This window comes from Haliotis asinina, chromosome 2, assembly GCF_037392515.1.
Source record: "Haliotis asinina isolate JCU_RB_2024 chromosome 2, JCU_Hal_asi_v2, whole genome shotgun sequence".
NCBI lineage: Eukaryota > Metazoa > Mollusca > Gastropoda > Lepetellida > Haliotidae > Haliotis > Haliotis asinina.
Genome location: NC_090281.1, coordinates 22929957 through 22954143, shown reverse-complemented (window position 1 = coordinate 22954143; position 24187 = coordinate 22929957). Strand labels below are relative to the sequence as shown.

At 41.2% G+C, this 24187-nt stretch overlaps 1 protein-coding gene across 2 annotated transcripts; it reads right to left on the bottom strand.

Annotated features, from left to right (window-relative positions):
• Positions 1 to 8316: 8316 nt before the first annotated feature.
• LOC137273410 (neuronal acetylcholine receptor subunit alpha-6-like) lies at positions 8317 to 17893 on the bottom strand. 2 transcript variants are annotated; one of them, XM_067806079.1, is made up of 7 exons: positions 17791 to 17893; positions 15390 to 15523; positions 14826 to 14971; positions 14037 to 14081; positions 13190 to 13293; positions 11447 to 11985; positions 8317 to 11025 (listed from the first exon to the last, which is right to left on the bottom strand). In XM_067806079.1, exons 2-7 carry the CDS (start codon positions 15436 to 15438, stop codon positions 10697 to 10699), a joined length of 1212 nt encoding a protein of 403 aa, XP_067662180.1. In that variant the 5' UTR covers positions 15439 to 15523; positions 17791 to 17893; the 3' UTR covers positions 8317 to 10696. The 2 variants fall into 2 exon arrangements, with proteins under 2 accessions (XP_067662180.1, XP_067662181.1); XM_067806080.1 differs by lacking the exon at positions 14826 to 14971 and having other exon boundaries at positions 10693 to 11025; positions 17791 to 17880.
• Positions 17894 to 24187: the final 6294 nt, after the last annotated feature.

Genomic DNA, 24187 nt, shown 5'->3' with positions numbered 1-24187 from the left:
GATTGTAAAGGCCCCATTTTATAAATTAATGTGTGTATGCAGTTCTGAGAGTTGAAGAGCAAAGGCCTCTTTGCTGTTATGTCGCGAAGAGGGAAGCTGGACTACACCAAGGCGTTACGTTAGCTGCTGGAGTGCCTGCCCAACCCCACTGAAGTGCAGGTCAGCAACATGGACTGCCACCTGGCTTGCTCTAGGTGTCGTCCTCCCAGACGGGAGCCTAAGAGGATGTGTTTTCCACTTGAGTCAAGCTATTTGGGAAAATTCAAAGACTTGGGACTTTAGGGACACGTACTACCTATACATAATTGCACTGTAGAAAATCTCAACAATTTTATATAGAATACATGATATTGTAACTTTTACAAAGTTGTCACATGACACTTGAATTCTTTTGATATGCCTAATTAATTGCAGAAATCATACAGGACCAATCAGGGCGTGCAGAAATTCATAAGAAAGTCATGACCCTGGCCTGCCTCCCACAAAGCTGAAACGCAAGACGTCTCTGTGCAAGTACATTAACAGGTAGTGGATGGCAAGCAGCACATTGCCTGTCAGCAGCTGGTCTGTCTTCGGCCAATAACCCCGATGAAGGCAACTATCATATCATATCATATCATATCATATCGGAATATTAATTATTTACATATGTTTTGTATTTCGGCTGGAATAGAAGGATGAACAGTAGGAATGGCGAGCGGCCTCTTGGCCGATGCAAACTCATCCCTGCTGTACACAAGGAGGTTAGGCAGTTGGATCTCCATGCAACACTTGGGCGTGATGATGAAACTGTACACAAGAAGAACAGCCCGCAAGACCCAGGAGGGGGTGTTTGCTGCCTGGAGGCTCTTTAAGAATGGTAACATTAGCCCGATGGAACTGCTATGCTTGTGTTCGAGGCTGACAGGAATGTGATCTATTGAAATGATGACTTTGTGTGCAATGAAATATATAACCATTACATACATCTATTGTTTGTCATTATTTTCTAATACTGAAAAAAACACAATAAAAAACGGACTAATATCCACACAATATACATTGTATAGATTTATGACCTTTTACAATAATAATTTTGAAAAAAGATGTTATTATTATTTTATTTATATAGGGCCCTTTTGACTCGGAGTCCGAGGCCTCCAGGCTGAGACTTTTTGATGCGGCCCTATTGAAAAAAAGGGGTCCGCGGCCCTTTTGACTTTTCCGTTTTGTGGCCCTTTTGACCCGAGTAGCAAGGTCGTGATTTAGTGAATTTCGTGCTGGGATGAATAATTCCCCCAAACAACATGAATGGACTTTCCTGAAAATACCCTGGTGCTATTGTTTGCATAAATACAGATGTTGAACAATGCAACCATGTAATATCAAAAAGAATATGACAGACTTTCACAAGCCGATCCATTAGTATGTCAGAAATAGGGGCCTCACAACGTCACATAGCAAGAGTCTTCAATTGTGCACAGACAAGCAACCATCAGCAACTTGTTGAGCCATTACCAACAGACATGCCAGACACAAGACCGTACAAGGACGGGTAGACAGAGGTTGCCACGACAGCTGAAGACCACTATTTCCGGACAATACACCTGCGGAACAGATTCGTTATGGGGACGTCAACGGAGGCGACAGCCTTGAGACACCCCACCAGCAAACCGTACTACGACAAGTCGTTATGGCTGGCATCAGAGCTCGCCGTCCTTTTCATGGAAGGGCTCGAACTGTACGTCGGTGGCAACAACGTGATTTGTAGGAAATTCTCTTTACAGACGAGAGTCAATTCAACATATTCCGAATGATGGTCTAGTTCGTGTTTACAGACCACCCCATCCCGTTAGTCGCCTCTTACGACAGGCGTGGATTACTGGAGATCAGTACTAGCCCGAGTCTTTGCGAGTCTTGACTGTCTAAACTAAACTCAACTGTTTACTGATTTTTACTATTTGTCGTCATGAAGCAGGCCAAAATGGTTCATTAACTAGACACAAACAATTAGTTGGAGTTCAAAACATAGTCTCATTGAATTGGTGTGGTCGCGACAAAATCTTATGCCTAAAATATATTTCTTCAAAATTGGTCAACTAGTCTATGTATAGTCTCCTTATAGTAGAGCCTCGTGGACATATTGTATTATAACAAATTATTGACAATTTACCGCTGGTTGAATTTGTATAAATTCTGTCACGTTTTGTGTAAGACCTCATGGTTCCTAGTATGATGATCTAACTTCACTTGTTGGCGATCCAGAGAGGGTGTTTTATATTGTATAGTCATCAATTAAATGTTCCAGTTTTACATGCTACTTTTATATTCACATCTGTGAGGCACTAGTATTTTACAGTCCCTCGCCGACAGGGTTTACTCTTCAAAATGTTTTCATTTCCGCTGTATGAATTGTTTTCGTCACGATATGGCTGAGATATTGCCGATGTGGCGTTAAATATTAACTCACTCACTCAATCGACTATCACGTTTTGCATTCATCATTATCTGCGACAGAACGTGCTGCCTGCCGTTGTATGCCAGTTCGCTATCGCGCTATTAACTAGGGTAGTCAGCCCTCTCTGTGTGGCAGAATACTTATGTGAACCACATGTTCTTATCCTACTTTGGCCTTACACGAAGATATCCTACTCAGACTTTGCTGAGGACCCCCAGCTGTCCCCGATTTCTCGAAAAACATGAAGTCTGTGTTTTCTCTGAAGGTGAGAGTTCGTACTCATATTTGAGAAAACACGGGGAAAGTCATTACGTAGAATGAACTGAAAGTGATATTGAACATAAACTTGACGGTAATCTTAGTTTGTTAGATACATTACTTGAGTCTGCCTTGGTTTTTGGTCTTAGAGATGCAGCTGGGTCAGAAACACGGCTGTTTCAAATTGTCAAACGTAGCTAAAATTTGAAAAAAACTTAAGTTTGTTACTACAAGAACAAAAACCATCCAGGACACTGAAACTGAAATATCCCTGTATACAATTACCGGAAAACTTCTTAAAATCTAAGTAAGATAGTGAATGAAGAGAAGCATGAAGTAATTGGCGCGCTCTGCCTAAGCCTGTTGTTTGGATTTATCATGAGAGAATCGTACCACCTGAAGACACTATCCTCAGCGTTAAAGACGACCGAGTTAACTGAGCTAGGCAGATGCATGCGCATGTTTGAAACCGGGTATCCATAACTAAACGTCACAAAGGTCTTTCGCGCAAAGGCATGCATTCGATACCAGCTATCTGGATCAGCTACTCATCGACATATATGGTTCAGCCAAACAACGGGAAGAAATTGTTCTACTGAATGCAGCAAGACGTCACGGCTTCATAACTACCGTCACGCTCAGAAATGACACAACCGAGGAAAACCAGCGATTTTAATCTTTCCACTCAGACAATACATAAACATCTACAACACGTACGCATGCTTTCCGATTATGGCTAGTCCAGGAACATGCGCTCTAATTAATAGTGACGTATGCCAGGCACACGCTTTAATTGATAGTGTCATGTGCTTGACACACGTTCTTCACACGGATATACCAACACGATTCTCAGGTCAGCGAAGGTACACATACAGCTACCTGGAAAGGTGTTCTAAAAGGCATTGTGTTTTCATTGTACTGTTTTGCAAACAGAAGTCTTAGAATATAGTACGCTGTAAATATCACGTGAACCTACACACGTCTAGAGTAACCCATAGACCTGACATGCTGTTTACCTCCCGTTTACCTCCCTTCAGAAATGCAGTCTATCCAGGAATATGGGAAGAAGGACAAAGAGTCAATTGGTGTGGATGATTTACAAGACTGCCAGAGCTCCAGCAACATCACGACGGAGGACACGAAAAATGGGCTTCACATATTGTACCCATTTGGGGAATCGAACCCGGATTTGCGGCTTGACGAGCGAACGCTTTAACCACTAGGCTGCCTCACTGCTCCCAGTAAGAAATAACCGAAAATGATTGCAAAAGGTTAGTGTTCTCTGGGCATGCTGGATACGTGAATGGAAAATATGTTGTGTGGGGAAAGATATATATTTGTTTTCACCATACAGAGAAGAATAATTGGATGTTTTACTTTGTATACAGTTTGAAATTAAATGAACTTCAAAGTAGTGAAATGGCTGATTACATTCGACACTTCATTTTTACTGACATAATACTGGCATGTGCGATGTATTGCCATTACTCACAAGAGAGATTACGAGACCTGTTCAATAGGGCCCGTACTCAGGTCATGGCACTTCGCGAGACTTCCGGTTACTTCCGGTTACAAACAACGTTTCATACCTTTTCGAATGGTCACATGGTTGTCGTTTGACAGCAAGGAACCGAAAGAAAAGAAAAGATTATTTTATTTACACTATCATTAAAAGAAATCCCATTTTTGATTCTTAAGCCATATGTATTTAAAATGAATAACAAAAAACAGCAATCCAAATATTAGTGCTTCGGTGATACTACGAACTATTAGAATCAAACAGGAATAGAGTTATCATTCTTTTCTAAAGTAGTTCTGATGTTCTGATGTTCATATGAAATTATCCTGTTCAGGAAATTGTTCAGTAATAACACGAGTTGGTCACGAATGTCAAGCATTTTTGTACACTTGGTCTGGTCTATTTAGGCCATATTTCGCTGTCCCGCAACTTGGAACAAGAGTTGGTTCTTGAATATCGGCTGGGCACCGTCTCACATTGCATGTTAGGGCGCAAAAGGAGCATTGAACCAGCTTATTACCTCGCTATACTTGCGAGCCCAATACAGATCATGAATGGAATTAATCTTCTCGTTGTTTTGCACCAAAAACACAACACCCGATTATCCATGCCTGTTATTTTTATATATGACACACCTGTCTACTTGCAGGACCTGAATTGGGTTTTGTTATCTACCCAGAAGCCTTAGCTCAACTTCCGCTTCCACAGTTCTTCGCTATGCTTATCATATTAGCGATGGATTCGCTGGTAAGAAAACAACGTGTTCGGTACTAAACTGACGTGTAAAAGAAAGTACACACCTTGGCATTATGTTCCAGGAACACAACTCAAATATGTGTCTACATTTTAAATCGAAATGCATTTTAAAATTCGCCTTAATTCAATCGAATTTAAAATGATTTCGTTGCTTTGAGTATTTGTACCGCCGATTATTTTCTCGTTATTTCAAAGTTTGTTTGTATTCAAAAACCTCAATTTTCGAGTTTGTTCTCATTGCTACGATGCTTTTTTGTAATATTAATTTTGTGTAGCTATTGTTGTTATAATTTTATTTTATCAAGTTCTCTCATGTTGAAACTTTTATGGCTGCCATCTTGGATGAATATCCCTCCCTACTGGGATGGAGGGTTCCGATCAATGTAGCCTACTGTTTGTTGTCTTTTCTCGCCGGACTTGTGATGACAACAGAGGTTTGTGCACACATTTATTAATTTCAAGTACAACTTACTTTCAGTTTATCCAGTTGACATCACAGGATCTTTCCAAATGAGATTTTCGTACAACACTCCTGAGTAACGTTGAATAAATAAGCTGGAGCCGATGGTATGTTATTCAACGTACATATAGATCATTACTTATAACGCCATGTGATTCTTAATTTCAGAGTGGGGGTCTATGTGTTTCAGCTGGTGGACTGGTACATAGTCACAATCTTCTTCATATTAGCTGCTTTTCTACAGTGTATCATGGTTTCATGGTTGTATGGTGAGTGAGTTTAGTTTTACGCCGCACTCAAAAAGGTTGTATGATAAGTAGGATATTTCTGCTTGGTTATGAGCTGAGAAACTGTATTTATTGGTTTTATGTAGTGAGGTAGGCAGATTTGGTTTGTATTGTCTTGTCATCGTGATTTTCATCCAGGTGAACATTAACAGAATGCTATCTTCTAATTTGCTCGATGGAAGTATGACACCTATCGTCTTTTAGAGTTTAAAGGGTGGGGTGTTAAAATTTACTTTATGTATATATAATTTTGACATGTTATTATTTAATAATGATTGCGTTTTGTGAGCTATTTCAACAACTGAAAAATATTGTATACACGTCGATAAATGTATTGCAACACTTGATATCTTTCTGAGCAATAGTATATCACCCTTAAGTAAGGACTATTCCATTTGGCGAGCATACCACTAGACAATACCAGTGCATATGAGACAACATATAAGTAACATATGGCCATACAGATGGAATGTATGAAACTGTCACATTTTCCTTAAATTTCCTTTCTTCATCTCCCTGGCTTCATCCTTTGCATCTTGCAAATCATGTAACTGACGTGGATTATATATTAACATTAACTAATTTATGAGGTGGTTGGTTTCTAGGCAACTCAAATGGCCAACTCTTGCAGTAACTCTCAGTTCTATACCAGAATTCTGTAAAACCAATAACTTGGACAGTTCTCACTTACTTGCTTATCAACAAAGAAATTAACAGATTTTTCTGGTGTAAGGAACGACTTTCCGAAACCTTTGCACAATGACAAGTACACTCCTTGCTTGCGATGCTCGCCATTGTTCGTACCACGTGCATATTTAAAATGAATGCGTGGTGTGACCCAAGGTCGAGATGATTTTGCCCTACTATTTACCATGTGTATAGTTTAGACGGACAATTAAAGATTAAGATCTTGGTAATAACTGTCTTCATTTTCTTCCGCAAACTATAAAAGAAGCATTGGAGCAGGCATGACAACTTAAATACTGTTCAGACAGGCGTAAATCTGACTCACTCACTCACTCACTCACTCGCTCACTCTCATACTTTGCAGGTATTGACCGATTCAGTGACGACATCAAGTTGATGATTGGCAGACCTGCACCCCTCTTTTTCAAGATAACGTGGCTTTATGTTACTCCAGCAATACTGCTGGTAAGATCGAATCATTTCATCATTAACGTCTTTGTCTAAACGATAAACGTTGATTTGTAATCTTTGGATCTGTAGAGGTTTCCATTGTGAAAACATCCTCATTTATGGAACGCAACATATGCTCGAACATTTCTTTAGTGAACTCTGGTTCACGTTGGGGTCCCCAACTGTCAAGTTGTCTCAGGCGTTGCACTTATCTATGCACAGTTACGTCGCCTTTGCGTTGCGGAAACCTGTGATAGGATGCGAATCTCGGTTCGTTAAGATTATGTCTTGAAGTATGCCCGTTTCACCATAATCGAAAATGTTCAAGATCTACACTATTTTCCAAATCAAGTCGAAAACGTGCTGATGTAGCTGAAAAACGTAATCCACCCATCACAAGTGACTTTGAGGTTGGAAACATGGCGCTGATTGAAATTGCTGGTGTAAAGATGTTTACGGATTATTAAGAGTGTAGGAGTGAGTTTAGTTTTACCTCTCACTCAGCAATATTCCACTTTTATGGCTTCGGTCTGGAAGTAATCGAGTATGGACCAGACAATCCAGTGATCAACGGCATGGTTATCGATCTGTGCAGTTGTGAACCGATGGCAAGTCTCAGCCAAGTTAGCGAGTCTGACCACTCGATGGCGACAGTCGCCTCTTACGACAAGCATGGCTTACTGGAGATCAATTCTAACCCGGATCTTCACGACTGCTCGTCGTAAAAGGCAATTAACGAGCTTCGCCTTGTCAGGCTTCCTGCTGTTGATCACTGGCTTGTCTGATCCAGACTCGAATATTTACAGATCATGTAGCAGAATATATAGAGCGTTACAGAACAAAAAACCCAAACATAATTCGGATTATTTTCGTTAACAATTCCTTTTTTCAGACAATTATGATATCCACCTTCCTTCAATATCGCCCTCCTACATATGGGGAGTACGTGTATCCCTACTACTCGACCATAATTGGCTGGATCATCGTCTCCCTTCCAGTCGTACCCGTGTTTGTAATGATGGTTGTAGCTTTGCACCGAGGAAAGGGAGGTCTTTTGCAGGTAACCGATAGTGAGCGAGTGAGTTTTACGCCACTTTTAGCAATATTCCTGCAATATAACGGCGTGGACAACAGAAACTGGCTTCACGCATTGATTGGATGAGGGGATTCGAACTCGGGTCTTCGGCGTGACGAGCGTAGGCTTTAGCCACTTGGCTACCCACCTTCCAGGGAAAGAAATATAAAGGCGAAATTGACGCTAAATTCCCACCATGCATTATTGTGTTGTATTTGTTTTCTTAAGTCGAAGTCATCGGTATTCAAACAACATGGCCGCGGTGAGGTAATCGTGTCTGAACCTGAACACCTTGAACACCTTGTGATCGAAGTCATGGAAACAATGGAACCAATAAGACGCATCAGCGACGTCAGAAAATCAAAGTTGCCTTTTATGACAAATATCGGCTGAGAAGACCATTTATTGCGTGAAATTTCCTGGGGCACATTAAAGCGTAACTGAGGTAAAGATATATTCAAACAGACATTTTGATGGATATTGATAATCGATACCTCTTGGTATTAATATTTTCCAGAGGATGAGGATGTCTCCTCTCCTCCTGGGGTCCATCTGAACCATCGTACCGGGCTGAGCACTTCAACAAACACAGTGAACTGTCCACTCTAAAGAGCGCTGTTAAATCGTCGGTGTCATGCAGATCATAAATTACTTTACTAGCGGAAATAGTAACTTTAACGTAAAATTGCACAAAGTAAAAGCTACTTGAACAGTTATAAAATATAACCTAAATAAATGTAGCAAAGCACGTGCACATTGTGCACAAAGTACTTACTCAATTTTGCATGTTTTTTTGACACATGAAAATCACATACCTGCTAATGAAAATTGAAGGCCGTTGATTATTCTCAAGTCTCGGAGTGTTGTGGAAAACAGGTTCATTTCAACCCAAAGTGCGCGAACATCATTCCACGGCTTACAGAAAAAAAAACAGCGCCTCCTCTCCATGGGTGCCCCAAAGACTGAGATGGCCCAAAATGAAGTGTCCAGGCATGTTAATGTCCATCGAAACAGGGTGTCATCTCTATTACGGCATTCTATAGTGAGAAATATGCTTTGGAGTGATTGTCCCCGCGTTACGTCACGTCAGCAAGACAACATTCGGCTCTCTCTTCGAAGGAATCGCTTCTCGACTGCCGGTTTGACAGCTCGTACCATTCGGTTTAAGGCCAATCAGTTCCAGGACTGTACGGTATCGACGGGGGTAGCACAAAATCCGACCATGACGGCCTGCAATAGCTCACTTTTGCTCCAACGTCACCGAGAGGCATGTCTGGCCAGGTGAAGAGAGTTTGTTAACAAGGGTAGAGGAGACAAGAATGGAATGACGTTTTTTCACTGGCGGATCGAGATTTATCTGGATAGCTAAAGTGGCGGGGAAAGGTTGAAAGACAGGCGACAGTTTCATGTAGACTGCGTTATGTGACTGAGTTTTATGTGAAGAGACATCACACCCCATGGTCGGCTAAAACGTCGAATTGTTAATGGCAGTCTGACAGGTCTGCGAGACAGGGAGCAGGTCATTGGGCCTTTCATTCAAGGACAGAAACCTAATTTCACGTTTCTGTTCATATGTCGCTCATGGTATGACGGTATGGCAGATTTCCTTAGGAGAATATTTCGTTACTCCCGATACGAGACAGCTTGAGGTGAAATGCAGCGACATTTACGTCAAGCACTGAATCAGTCACTGATGTTAGCTGAATTCTGACAATTGCAGCGTTGGTCACTAAAACATCATGTGATTTATATGATCCGTAGACTTGTTACATTGATAACATTTTATAATATAGAGTTCTAACAAAGGTGGTTTAAAACGCCATCTAGAAATATACGATGGTATTCCTAACTTAGGTCTATACGATTACATTTTCTAAAGCACCGGTTTGTCCGATCTTGAAGATGGGGCTAAAATTATTCTTCACCAACTCATTCTTGTTGTAAGAGGAGACTAACGGGATCGGGTGTTCAGGCTCTCTGGTTGACATAATTATTCTTGTTGCATATAGATCAATGCTCATGCTGCTGATCACTGGATTGTCTGGCCCAGACTCGATACTTCCAGACCTCCGACATATAGCTGGAATATTGCGGCGTTAACCAGCCAAGGAAACAACATTTCAATTATTTAATAACTCTCAATACCCGGAAGTTTAAACGTAAAAAGCTCCTCACAGCGGAGCTCCCCCTCTCCACGAAGTGTAGATATAAGCGAAACTATTGATCCTCTTAACATATGAATATTTTACCTACTGTACGCTTCTGATAACAAAATATACTATATAAATGAAACAATATCAAATAGTGATGATACGAGATGTCAGTTCCTGGACGGTTAATACTGAATTCCTCTTGATACGATGTGATAGGGATTATCACCACTACCACCAAACGCATTTGTCTACGTCTACATAACGCATCACGATTACCTCATACTGGTAGTAAGTAAATGTTTACCAATCGTCCTTGTATCATTAGTACGCGTATACATGACATGTGACACTGAAATAATGGGGAAAATATATATAAAATGTATCAAACATAAGAACATTTCTATGTGCACTACATATAGTTAATACATAGGGAAAATACTGTAACACGTTTTCAGACCCACTCTTTGGAACCCAAGCTTCAAATGTTACCTACACACTGATGTGTTAGATGCAGTGTGCGTTTGTGCGCTTGTACGTGAGCGATAGCGTTCATACAATGTGTGTACGTGAAGGCAACTAGTCAATGCAATGCAGCAAAGGTCCGCTTTCCTTTTTCACGTTCCTGTATCCTTGATATGGGAACTCCTTCGACAGGCAAATATGATAACAACCGAACATATGAGAACGCTGGCAGTAATGGGAACGCCCAGCATTATTCCGAGAACACTAACGTCCTTGTCAGCAATAGGATGATTCAAAATACTCAGGAAGCAGACCATCATAAGTACCATCAGACTAAAGAAGAAGACAAAAGCAGAAGTATCAAATGCCTTCACGGTTCGCATCCGGTCACTATCATCAGCAGGGTAGTTGAGGAAGAGCACTACCAGTGAACAAACGATCATCAGAGCACCACATGTCATCGTCGCAGAAATGTAGACGCCTGAAAACAAATAAAGTGTTTAAATGTTCCGTTATTTAAGTCAGCAAGCTGAGTCTTTTGCCATCTCAGCAAAATGATGGTTCACATCTTCCCGGAGACCCAATGAATTTGTTTTTGTTTGTGTGTTTGTTTGTTTGTTTGTTGACCGTTGCATTCAGCTACGTGGCTGTCTGTATATAACTGAGTCTGGACCAAACAATGATGATCATTGATCCTCGCAGCTCAATCAGTCAGCGAGCTTGACCATTAATCACATCTGATGACAAACATGGGTCGCAGGGGCAGTTGATAACTTAACGTCGGTTCTGTGTGAGTTGCACAGACTGAATCTAAGAGGATTTCTGTTCAATTTATTGTATGTATAGTTCTAATTTCTCAAATATTGCAACTATCTTCTTAAAGTTACGACTCTTTGACTTACCTAATAAGGAGTAGTTGACTGAAACGGTTGGTAGTGTTTCAAACAGAAAAGAACTGATCACCGTAAATGACAGCATGACTGTAAGAGCGTAGGACATCTTCTCTCCAGTCTCAACTGGCACCAGGAACACGCCGGGCATCAGCAAGGACAGAACACCCAACGGTATCATCATCAACGGAATGTACCAGTGAAACTGCCTCTGGAAGTGGAATGTATACTTAATCTTCTCGTAAGTTGAATTGTGTGCACCGATCTCTCCATAACTTTCCAAATATGCACTTTGCAGTTCCCATTCGCCGTCGCTTTGAAAGGAACTGCTCACAATCCCCTCTGGCAGGAGATCCACTTCATTTACTGGATGCGCCCATTCCATGACTTGTATCTGACACGTCTGAATGTCGTACGGATAATAAGTAATGTCGGCCTGACACGTTGTAGTGGTAGCCACGCGGAGAGTCCACACCACTCGACCCTCGTTGGACACCCTGAGAGGAACTGGTCCGTCTTCGTATATCCCAATCAGTCCAAAGTCATCTACACTGGAAACAATAAGAGTGAGTGAGTGAGTGAGTGAGACGCCGTACGCAGCAATATTCTCTTTACATGGCGGTGGTCTGTAAATAATGGCGTCTGGACTTGAACAATATATAAAATGGCATCAGAAGGCAAAGACGTCAGCATTTCATTATCTTTGAGTGATGTAGCTGAGGCATTTAGTTTTACCTTAAACGTTCATCATACTTTATGAGAAAATGTATTCAGAAAATATATGTATTTCAAGTAATTAGATCTTAAATTTATGGATCATATTGTACATTATTTATAGACTTTGAATGAGTGAGTGAGTGAATGGTTTTACGCCGATTTTAGAAATATTCCAGCAATAGCACGGCGGGGGACACCAGACAATGGGTTTCACACATTGTACCCATGTGGGGAATCGAACCCGGGTCTTCGGCGTGACGAGCGAACGCCTTAACCACTAGGCTACCCCACCGCCCCTACTTTGAATGAACTTGACCAGAAAAAAGAACCGACATGAAGAAGTATACGTATGCCACAAAACACTGTATTAAAACTAACGTATCCTACTCTTATTTAATGGAAAATGCCGGCATATTTCTTGTAGATTAAATAAAGTTTCCATCCTACATCGTTCAGTCTACCTTAGTTGTAGGCATAATAAGAACTTTAGATCGTTGAAAAGAAATTAGCTCTGGGCACTTTTGTGGCTTCCAACTCCCAGTCTGTTTCACATGTTGCGTACACTGGTTAGCCGAGATGCTGTATTGTTGCTGCAATACACATGTTGCCGATTGTATGTAATCATTTCACAAACATTAGACAGATATGTGAACGAACTTCAGTACGAGTAAATATCTCTTCGTGTGTGTTTCAGGGGCGGGTTCCAGGCCAGTGTGAGAGTAAATGACAGACTTTGCTCAGGAAGTGAGTGGGTGTAGTTTTACTCCGCACTCAGCAATTTTCCAGCTATGGCGACGGTCTGTAAATAATCGAGCCCGGACCAGACAATCCAGTGATCAACAGCATGAGCACCGATCTGCGCAACTGGGAATCGATGACATGTGTCAACCAAGTCAGCGAGCCTAACCACCCGATCCCGTTAGTCGCCTCTTACGACACGCATAGTCGCCTTTTATGACAAGCATGGGTTGCTGAAGGACTATTCTACCACGGGACCTTCACGGATCTGTTTCAGGTGTGGCTAGGACATGTACTTACTAATTTGTGATAACAAGATTTGGTGTCCATATCTCTTTGATGCTGTATATCAGGTATTCGATGTTAGTCGTTGATGGCCACGTGAGTCGCTCATCGATCCATGACTGGAAGGAAAGATAACGGACATTTGGTAATGTTTAAATTTGTATTTAAAGTTATCTCTAAATGTATACCACGTAGAAGTAGAAACAAGATACACGGTATCACATAAGCTTATTCCTCCCCAACGTCCCCTGCAAAACACTAAGTTGACAGACTTATTGGTAAGTTAACTACATGCTTTATTTTTAAAGTAACAAAATGAAGCTGAAGCAAGTAAAAGAATAGAAATAGTCCTATTAATAAGATATAAATTGTAATATTAGGCATATCAATGGATTTAAGTTAGTTTGTCATTATTTATATTTGCCTGTCCGATACTTTGCCCTTGGCTACAAACGTATTCACAACGTTGAAAAGCTGGGTTGACGTGTTAAGATGAACACAGAACAGCACTTTCAGTCAGTAACACATGAGAAGGTGTTTCTCTTGGATAATATGCACAGCTGATCAATAATGTGTTTTACTGGGTAGTTCCAGATTCCAAAATACATCGTAAATGTCCAAATCATGATATCGGTGTCTGGAGAAGTTTTGTATATCTTGTCTAATCTGTATCCCTGCTAACACCTGTCATCTAGGATACCAGATGTCCAGATTGATGATGGCGAGTCTGGTTGATCTGCCTTTCTACTGCCAATGTTAACATGTCTTCTGATTTTCGACACCAGGTATTCGGATGAGTGTTAGCACGTATGTTTGGTGTTTTGATTCTCACTTTTTACGTGTTTTGAAAATCGTCACTCACCATATACAGCAGAAATGTGGAAGTTAAAGTCTGAGATCCTATGTCCTGCAAATAGGAAAATCAAACCAAGACTATTAATTCTTAAAATGTGGAAATAGGTTATCAATAACCTATACAAAAAGTGTCTGGCTCCTTTTGGCAAATTCACTAAAGCTTTTGACGTCAGTATAGTGTTCCCTTCTTTGCCGTCTATAAAGTTTTACGTTTATCCCTACCCCCACAGCCCAACCTCTGTGCTGTCCACTTCCTATCGCCCACTCTTTGTACATTTAATACAGTTTTCCTTCTGTTTAAACTTGTCGTAAGAGGCGACTAACGGAATCGGGTGGTCAGGCTCGCTGACTTGGTTGACACATGTCATCGGTTCCCAATTGCGCAGATCGATGCTAATGCTGTTGGTCACTGGATTGACTGGACTCGATTATTTACAGACCGCCCCCATATAGCTGGAACATTGTTGAGTGCGGCGTAAAACTACACTCACTCTGTTTCTGCAAGTTTCTCATTTTGTTCCTTTTCTATACAGCCCTCGAATTTCTCTCTAACTCATTTGTGAGGTCAAAGCAAAACGTTCACTTCTCTAATTCAAGTTCGTGTTTACAGTCAGATTACAGTGAAACGCTGGATATCCTCTCATGGTGCTCTGACATTACTATTCGTGATAAGAGGACCCAAAGTTACATTACAGCTGGCCGTAAAATTCAACAGATTTGACTTCGTAACGAGTCAATTTAAGCCAACGGGAATGTCCTAAAGTGTAAGAATTACGACGGTAAATGTAGCACATACCAGTTTGTTCAGAGTTGTTAAATCAAGAGTGATGTTGATGATTGTCTCATTTGCTGGCCTCACTTTGAAATTATATGTCTTCTCCTGGACTAAGCTTTCCCTGAGGTCACCATAGTCCTCTAAGAAGGTTCTAGCGGAAAATGGCGCTGCAATAATCCATTACAAATTATCATATGAGCTGTGGAGACTCTAGGATTGTTCTCTCTGTAGATTGCCATTGCCTCGGAACTTAAAAATTGACGTAGGAACAATATGAAATTCCCAGTTGCACGTTGACTAGTCTGTATAATATGCAGTTTGGGTTTTTTAAAGAACTGGAAACAGCTGGGTGTGACAGTGGAGACACCAGACAAGATGTCACGTAAACCTAATGATCACTAATCAAGAATCATAATACTCCGTGAGAATTTCTGAAACCTATCATAATGTTTAAATACTATAACCATACATAAAAATCAATTGGTTACTTAATTTAGAATCATTTACCCCAGAATAAACTAAATAATTTGGTACATGTAGTAATGACCGCTGCATCCTGAAGTAATATAACTTTTCAAAACTCACCCACGGAGATGAGGATGAAGACAAGAAGGCATAGCGGGAAGTTTCCCATCCTCTTGTCTGGGTGTTAACTGACAGTACCGCAGCTGAAGGATGAGTCTTTCCAGGACCTTATGATGCAGCAGCCACGACGTTGCCTGAATTACACAAATATTCAGTTCACTAATGTTGTCAAAAGTATTTCTGACAAATAATTGTGTCACAATCATGTTCAATATTCCAGTGGCATGCTGCTCTCGTGGGTTCATCACGATTTTTCCTTTTCTTTCATGTCACACATAGTGGTCATTAATCATGAATTAATAGCGCCTGTTTCCTAAAAGTATTTGCACAACAGCGCTGAGTCTAAAAGACTATGATAAGTATATTGTGAACAGATGGGGTTTAGGGCTTTTTTGGGGAAGAGTCTTTATAGCTGATTTCTCTGGTAGTGATTTTGAACTCATTATTTCACTCACTTATCCACGACCCGTAAAGGTCCGGGGTAGAATAGACCTTGCCATAAAAGACGACTATACTTGTCGTAAGAGGCGACTAACGGGATCGGGTGGTCAGGCTCGCTGACGTGGTTGACACGTGCCATCGGTTCCCAATTTCGCAGATCGATGCTCATGCTGTTGATCACTGGATTATCTGATCCAGACTCGATTGTTTACAGACAGCTGTCATATAGCCGTAATACTGTTGAGTGCGGCTTAAAACAAAACTCACCCTTTCACTACGTTTATTCGCCCATTAATTCTGACTCAATGTCACTCGATACTCGATAGGATACACGAAATAGAAGAAGTTTTATCTGTAAGATGTGTTCAAGATTCATCCCAAATATCACTGAAAGAAGTAATGTCATTAATGTAGCAAACAGAAAGTATGGGAACACCCTAATTTTGATAGTCATACATAAATTTAAATATGGTGAGATCATTTATACCCTAAGGTAGATGGTACTTTTTCTGTGCTTAATGGGCACGTTTCAACGACATGTTAGGACATGAAGTGAAGCAATTTATTCAATATTTGTTTACGCCGCACTCAGCAATAGTCGGTCTGTAAATAATCAAGTCTGGACCAGACAATCCAGTGATCAACGGCACGGGCATCGAGTCAGTCTGACCACCCGATCGCGTTAGTAGGAGTTTGATGTATCACGCCGCACAGTAAAATGGGGCATTCCCCACCCCCACCCCCACCCCACCCCCACACACACACAACCCATCCCACCCCAACCCACCCACCCCACGTGGCATAACATGTTCCCGTAATTGATTGAACGTAGTTTGTTAACAAGTAACATGAGCAATCAGTCGATATTTGTAAATTTCTGTCTACAGTATGGCAAAATACTCTTCACTGGCATTTCTGAGAATAACAGTTAACAGATTGAAAATAGTAGAACCCGGAAGTACCACTATCCTGTGTCTTAGGATAATAATTCGAAAACACAAAAACACAAAACACAACAGTGATGACTACTAGGTGATTTAAAAGGCCCAGACACGGGTGTGTTTCGTCAGGTACGAATCCAGGTTGGGCTGTTAGAACAGGTTTATCCAGTCAGCGTTTTGTAATTTGACCACGGCGACATATAGTCGTGGTTGCTCAATACAGCACGCTGAGGCGTCGCTCGCAAAGTGGTGTGTCGAGTACAGAACGTACATTTGTTAATGTCACTCTGACAGGTAACCAATAACTTTTGTCACGGTCTATATAGCTCAGTTTATCAGTGCAAAATCCATACTGCTTCCTTGCGATATTTACAAGTGCATTGGTTGGGCATTATCCGTGATCGCTAAAGCCTTTGTACTCTAATATTTAAATATTTTATAAAGAAAGAAACAATGTCTCGTTAGTGAATTTTCATAGTTTATAGCTACTGTGGTGATTTGTTATGGAGAAGCATGCACAGTGTGAATGACCACCCTACAAACATTTATGTACATAGTTCGTGACCCCCCTGAATGTCATGTTCAAAATAGCTGACCTCCCCTCAATACATGCGCATCTGTGATCCCTACCTGCCCGGAACAAAATGGGTGACCCCCTTCAAATCATCATCACGTTAAATTATGAACGATCTCAATGTGACGTAAATGAACGTCCTATTGTTATAGAACATGTGTGAGAGTGTGTCTGAGTGGAGGGTTGTTTAACGTCAGTGTCAGCAATATTTCAGCAATAGTTTAGCCATAGATTCAACAATATGTCAGGTCTTGCCTACTCTCAAACAGACAATGCGATGGCTGTTATCGTCACCTGCGATCGACATCATGGTATTTGATGCATGCAAGCAACCAGTCACCTCCAGTGTAGCCTATAGACAAATAGAGACAGGACCTACATCTTCACCGTCACTATAATAATGACTAGCACCCTCATGACATGCCCAGTAATATCGACCACTCACCGTGTTCACGTTGTAGCTATAGCAAAGACATTGTTCAGTCTGTATTGATGGTAGTTGCACTTACATATACATGTCGACAAGGCCTTTTCGTTCACGTGACTTCGGACCGTTGTGTCGTCAGTTGTGATTGGTTTAGACATTATCTGCACAAAGACAAGATAAGAAGAAAGATTATGTTAACCACATCTCGAACTCTGTTAGAGAGTTAAGAGACCGTAACATGAGACGTGACAGTCTCAAATAACCCAACCATCATACTGAGTTCTGTTGTCGTCGACGCCCAGTTTCCCCGTTTGTTTGTTTATGTCGCGTAACATGAGTCTTGCATGTTTAGCATTTCTTTCATGGAAAAGAGGACGGGTGAATTACACCCATGGTAAGAATGAATGCACTGAGGGATTAAAAGTGTTCAGCTTAGTAATAATGTGACATCAGAGACAGCCAGGCCGATTCAAATGTCTCTTTGTTATGCTGTATATTGAGCCCTAGACTTGCATTCGTGAGTTTCACTAACCACGGACTCCTTTCACGAAGCAACCTTTACTAGGTTTAACATTGCACAAGGCACTAAGATGATCGTAATGTCAAAGTAAAGGTTTCTTTGTGAAAGGTGCACCTGGTGTGTATCACTGTCCTGGATCCCTATGGATTGAACTGATCTATGAGGAAAACAACGATTAATCATCACATCCCGCCCTATATCATTCTTGTGGGAACGGGTGGAGATTGGGGTAGAGGTGGGGTGTGATTTCAGTTAAAGTGTCAGGTTCGTGAAAACAGCGCACCACAATTTGAGGCCACCCAGTTCATTCCTTCAGTGGTTCTGCACACATTACATCTGGCCTACTTCAACATCAATAACCTTACTGGATACTGATGGGTAGTGTTTCTTTGAGACTTTGGTTTCAAGTCAAATGCTTTTTAGGACCCTATGACATGTGCCAACCAAGTCAGCCAGCCTGACCATCCGATCGCGTTTGTCGCCACTTACAACAAGCAGAGTTGCTTTTTATGGCAATCATGGGTTGCTGAAGGCATTTTCTACCCGACATTCACGGGTCTGCTTGAAGAAAAAATCCTTTGAAATTGTATTTGGTAAATATTAGTATTTCACTGAGTTATTATCGGAAGACAGATACCAACCTATTTTTCAAATGTGACTATGATCAAGGATTATTTTCTTTGAGTTCAAACTGACAGGCTTTTGCTGTCAAATGTCTGGAACTCTGGCCAAAGGTCGTTTTGTAATGCTTTGGTTGCACTTAATGATAGTCTGAGCTGACTCAGATACGTTGTGCCTGTTTCCCCTACTCTTTCCACGCCCGTACATTCTATTTACCATATGTCGATAAGAACAAATATGGGTTGCTGAATACCTATCCTACCCCGGACATTCACGGGTCTTGCTAGACCTAGAAAAAACATCCAGGGCAGAAAGCCGGTATGCTGTGCTCCAAGCCCTTCGGAACCAATTGACAACTGCCCGTGCCCACTTGCCACTGTTGTCAATTTAGGAAAAATTCGTGTGTGGCTTCTGTTCTCAGACCGGGAAATCTCAGAAGGGGAGACTGAAAACGCATTCCCTTACTGGCTGAATCTTCAAAGTTAGTGAAATCTTAGCTGAACCTGATAGTATGTATTGTGCAGATACTCTTCTACTGGATTATGTTTTTAAATGTCACAAGAACAGTTGCTTGAGTACGCTGGTGAAAAATTAAGGTTTACTTCAAAGATACAATGTGAAGAAATTGCATTTTTAAGACAAAAATCAATTTTCAGTTGTTCAGATACTAGTATACGTTGTATCTTAATACATGAAGGATATCACATGAGGAAACCTTGGAGAAAACACATTCAATGACCCGATGAGCCAAGACATCACCTGTTGGTGGATTTAGGAAAATGATGCCACGTTAATATTTGAAGCATCCCTGATTGAGACCAGTCTTCAGCCAGTGTCGTCTTGTAGTGGGTCCAGTTTTGCTTCCTAGATTTGTACAAGCAGCATCTGAGGTTGTATAAAACAAGGTGAGGTCTTTCTTCACACTTTATCTCGGCAGATCGGATAGTTGCATAATGATCTACAGACACCCAAGGATCGCTTGCGTTGCTCAAAATCGTCAGGATGAACTTGTGATGGTATGGTGCGGCACCATTGTTGATGTGACAACACAACTCATCAAACTTTATGGCAAATATGGTGACCTTTGCTACCATAATTACGTTCAATCCTTTGTTCTCATTGAGATAAGTCATATTGCAGCAGGATGTTGCCTGCCACAAATCTAACGACCTCTGAGAAAGGACCAGAAGAGCCGGTAAGAGTATTTCGGGGTAAGCCAAGGTTTATTAAAAATTTGGAATAGCGTCCTTCTGGCTGTTTTCAATCACATGGTGTACTCAATGATTCGCCTGTATCAACGCAAATGCATTCAGTATGTTCTCTCTCCACGTGGTGTGGAAACAGCTACCGAGAAAGTAGAAACATCAAAAGAACAATTAGTGAAAGAAACATACATGTTGAAATACACGGTGTGCCATGCAACTGTTACAAATTATTATGACATAAGGAACTTCAGGAGGTAAATATACATATCCTGTCTCTTGGCCCCCGCAAATGTAGATTGTCACTAAAGTGTAATAACTAAATTACATATATGACGGACTCTGAAGATCTGGGTTAGAACTGATCTTCTGTAATCCATGCTTGTCATAAGAGACGACTAACGGGATCGGGTGATCAGACTCACTGACTTGGTTGACACATGACATTGGTTCACAGTTGTGCAGATGCTGGTGATAATAGTTATTGATCACTGGATATTCTGGTCTAGACGCAATTATTTGCAAACCGCCACCATACATGTATGGTTGGAACAGTTCTCAGTGCGACGTAAAACTAAACTCTCACTCACCCATATTACCACAGAGAAATCCAAAGCCTCAGGACAATTACACCTGGACCAGGGCACGTATTCTCGAAACGTTCATTGCCCAAAGAAATGTTAACGTTGATCGTAGTCAATGTGTTAACAATGGCTTAAGAAGTTCGTAGGGCTACGAACGTTTCGAGAATAGCTAGCCAGGGTCTTCCTGAACCCATGCTTTTTGTAAGAGGCTACACAATGAATCGGGTGGTCAGGTTCACTGACGTGCTTGACACGTGTCATTGCAGCAACGCATCGATGGGTCTCTGGTTGTAGATTCACTTTGTTCTCGTATCAAGAAGCTTACTGTCAATAGATAACGCGTCAACGGATATGCCGGCTGTATTACGTCAACAAACAACAAATGAATATATATCTGGCCTATGTATAATGAATGGCCCTGTAACACACACGCACGACATAACATTGATGTCAGCATGTAATTTTACACCTAAGGTTAATTTAATTGTCACAACGCGACCTGAAATTAAAATAGAACATAAACCACAGCTTTCAAGTGCACCCGCTTTGCGTAACTTTGAGCTTTGTGCAGATGTAACAATAAGTGAAATAACGCAATGACGTCTTTTACAAAGTTGATATCGCAATATCGCGCACTACCAACATATCACAACGTCGTGTGGATATGGCCGCTCACTGCATGCATAATTTAGGTAACTCAGGTTCAATACATTTGTGACATAAAAGCTCTCTCCCAATCGATGCGTCATTAGAGCTGCTTTTGTATCCGTCCGTGGTCACGTGATGTGACCGACCATCGACCAATAAATACGTCTTTCCGCCATCAATACCCATAGAAACGTTGTCATTCGGCGTCAACGTTAAGGCGGTGAGTATGTACGTTGATTTTAGTGTCATGTTGAAATAGCGTTTAACGTGGACATTGTAGCCCAAGTGGATTCTGAGATGACTAAAAGGCAGATTTGATTTAATCACAATATTCACGAAATGCATAGAACACAAGTCTTCAAAAACATGAACATATACTTAGAGGAGAAAGTTACTTGACATAAAACATTTTCACTGGCAATCTTGTAGATAATTTTTTTGATATGATACACAGTGTGCGAAATAGTTTGCAAATTTTGCCAGTCGGGCTATCTATGCCTGCAAGTTACTTGGTCACAAAAATAACTAGCCCGAAGTCTGAGTGTATATACTAGTTTCATCCTTAAGCTGCTTAACATTGCACAGTTTATTGATGTCATCAAATACATAGACCGTCTGGAATTGAATTCGACCATATATAATATTACATTAGCCTACACAAGGTTTAATTTGGCATCATAATGCACATATGGCATGACTACTTTTTAACTCAACAAATTGTGACAGCTTGGAGTATTGTCCTCAGCAATGCAACGTGCATCCAATAACAAAAGCTGTATAGCGGAGGGGCTGCGCAGATAAAAGGTGCATTTAATGAAAAATGCATGAAACTTTGCACATTTATAGACTCGTGCATACTGAACATATTGAGGCACTCAAAAATTTCATTTTGCGCATGCGCAGTGAGTAAACAGTATTTGGCCTTTTCTGACTAGCGATTATTTTTTTTCGTAAATACTGACCCAAAATACTTATAAACTTTTTGAAAACATTGCTTAATCAATGTTATGAACACGGGCTCTCGCACCAGCGCATGCAAGTGAGGATTGTTTGCACATGTATCGGCTGTTACACCCCTTTGTACAGACAGGATACAAAACTTTCCTTCTATATCCAGCCCCACTCACTTGGAGATGGGAGTTGAGGCAGTGGAAGAATGGCTGGCCCCATTTATGATCGACCTGGTGAGCTGTGCATTCTGAACAACAGCTGTATGTGTTGACGGGATGGCATGAATTACGTTTTTCTTCGCAAATAATCTCAAAATGATTGAACAAAAAACGAAAAATATGTGTACGTATCCTTCCGGGGTAGTGGGGAAGGGGCAAATGCCATATAGTGCTCTTGGTATGAATGTGTCGTATTGCTTCAAGTGAGGATAAGCGAGAAGGTTTCACCAGTGTAACGTTTTAAACCAGACTGCTGCTGGGTGTGTGTGGGGTGTGTGTGTTTTGGGGGGTTGGGGGTGGGAGTTGGTGAGTTAGCAGGCTTGTGATTTCACTGTCCAACATTGGATATACTGTATACGGTGATGTGGTAGTTGTGGTCTGAGGTCATGCTGGTCCAGGAGTGAAGTTAGAAACATCCGAATGGGTCGTAGCTGCAGTTTGTCTATCATTGTGTAGCAATGGTGGCAGGGTGAAATCCAACTGACGTTTGGGCATAACAGCTGGCTGAAGTGATTCAAAGCTATTGTCTAAGTGGAAGGGGCATCTAATTACCCTGTTGTGCAGGAAGCTCCGGATAAGCCTGGTCACCAGTGTGAATAAACACGGGCCATGAAAATCACAAACTGTAGACTTTTTACGGTTGGACATGAAATGCAGATACATCCTAAACCCTGGGTGAATTGGCATATGCCAATTAGATCCTTTAAATCCATGCTTGCCAGAAAGTTGGTCTGTCTTATCATCTGCTTCAGCTGTAGAATAAGGAGAATTTTGAACATCTCTGTATTCAATAAGTCGTCACTACTGAACTTCCTCACATCAACTTCCTCAGGTCGAGTTCCTCTCAAAATATATTTTCTATTGCTTCTTTGAATAGAAGTGACTCTATCGCATCTGTGAGGGTCTCTGCCTTATGTAACTACGGAGGATAGAGTGAAGGATTTGCGTCCTTTTCAACGGAATGGTAAATCTATTCCTTACGACTTTTGTGATGAATGGGTTTTCAGAAGGTCCCGGTTTGGCCAATACTTCTGATGATGTGATGTGAATCTGATGATGTTGAGCAGATGTGGTCGAGGATGAACTCCTTGTACTTCTGTTAGTTGATCAGGGACAAAGCACACATTCTTTGTTGGACTGAGTATCTTTGAAGTGTGAAGTCATCGCCTTGTTGATGGATCTGGACATGGTCAGGGCCGGAATACTCGAGCTCCCCTGATAATAGTATCAGGCTTATCATGCTTTGTAGAGCCTGCATTATGGTAACTTGGGTGTTGATGACTTGCAAATTTGCTCCAATTGGTGCTATGGTGAACAGGCGTTGGGAAAGCTATGGATAACCCGTCTGCAATCCAAGTTAGCAGTTGACTGATTGGTGTTGGCGCTTCACTATGTGAGTCTAACCCTGTTGGCGCTAATATGAGGAAGGGAAGAGTCACAGGCTTGGTCCCGTGCATCCGATGCACATGCGAAGCTTGGAATGTTTTGGTGTGAGATGTGTTTTTTTTTTCTGTGGGAAGGGAACACAAGCACCTGAATTGACACTACTATTCAGAAATGAGATAAGACAAGCAATTGTTATGCGTCAAGATAAGGTGTAATTTGCATGTTTCCTCTGTATTAATTGATATTTACCATTAAACAAAAAAAACCAATTACGTAATACTGTCA

Excerpts from the sequence above, each read along its gene's own strand:
- LOC137273410 (XM_067806079.1), bottom strand. The coding sequence starts at position 15,438 with ATGGGAAACTTCCCGCTATGCCTTCTTGTCTTCATCCTCATCTCCGTG. Across the intron at positions 13,294-14,036 it reads CCACATTTCTGCTGTATATG|TCATGGATCGATGAGCGACT; the intron begins GTGAGTGACGAT and ends CTTTCCTTCCAG. Across the intron at positions 11,026-11,446 it reads AGTCAACTACTCCTTATTAG|GCGTCTACATTTCTGCGACG; the intron begins GTAAGTCAAAGA and ends ATTTGTTTTCAG.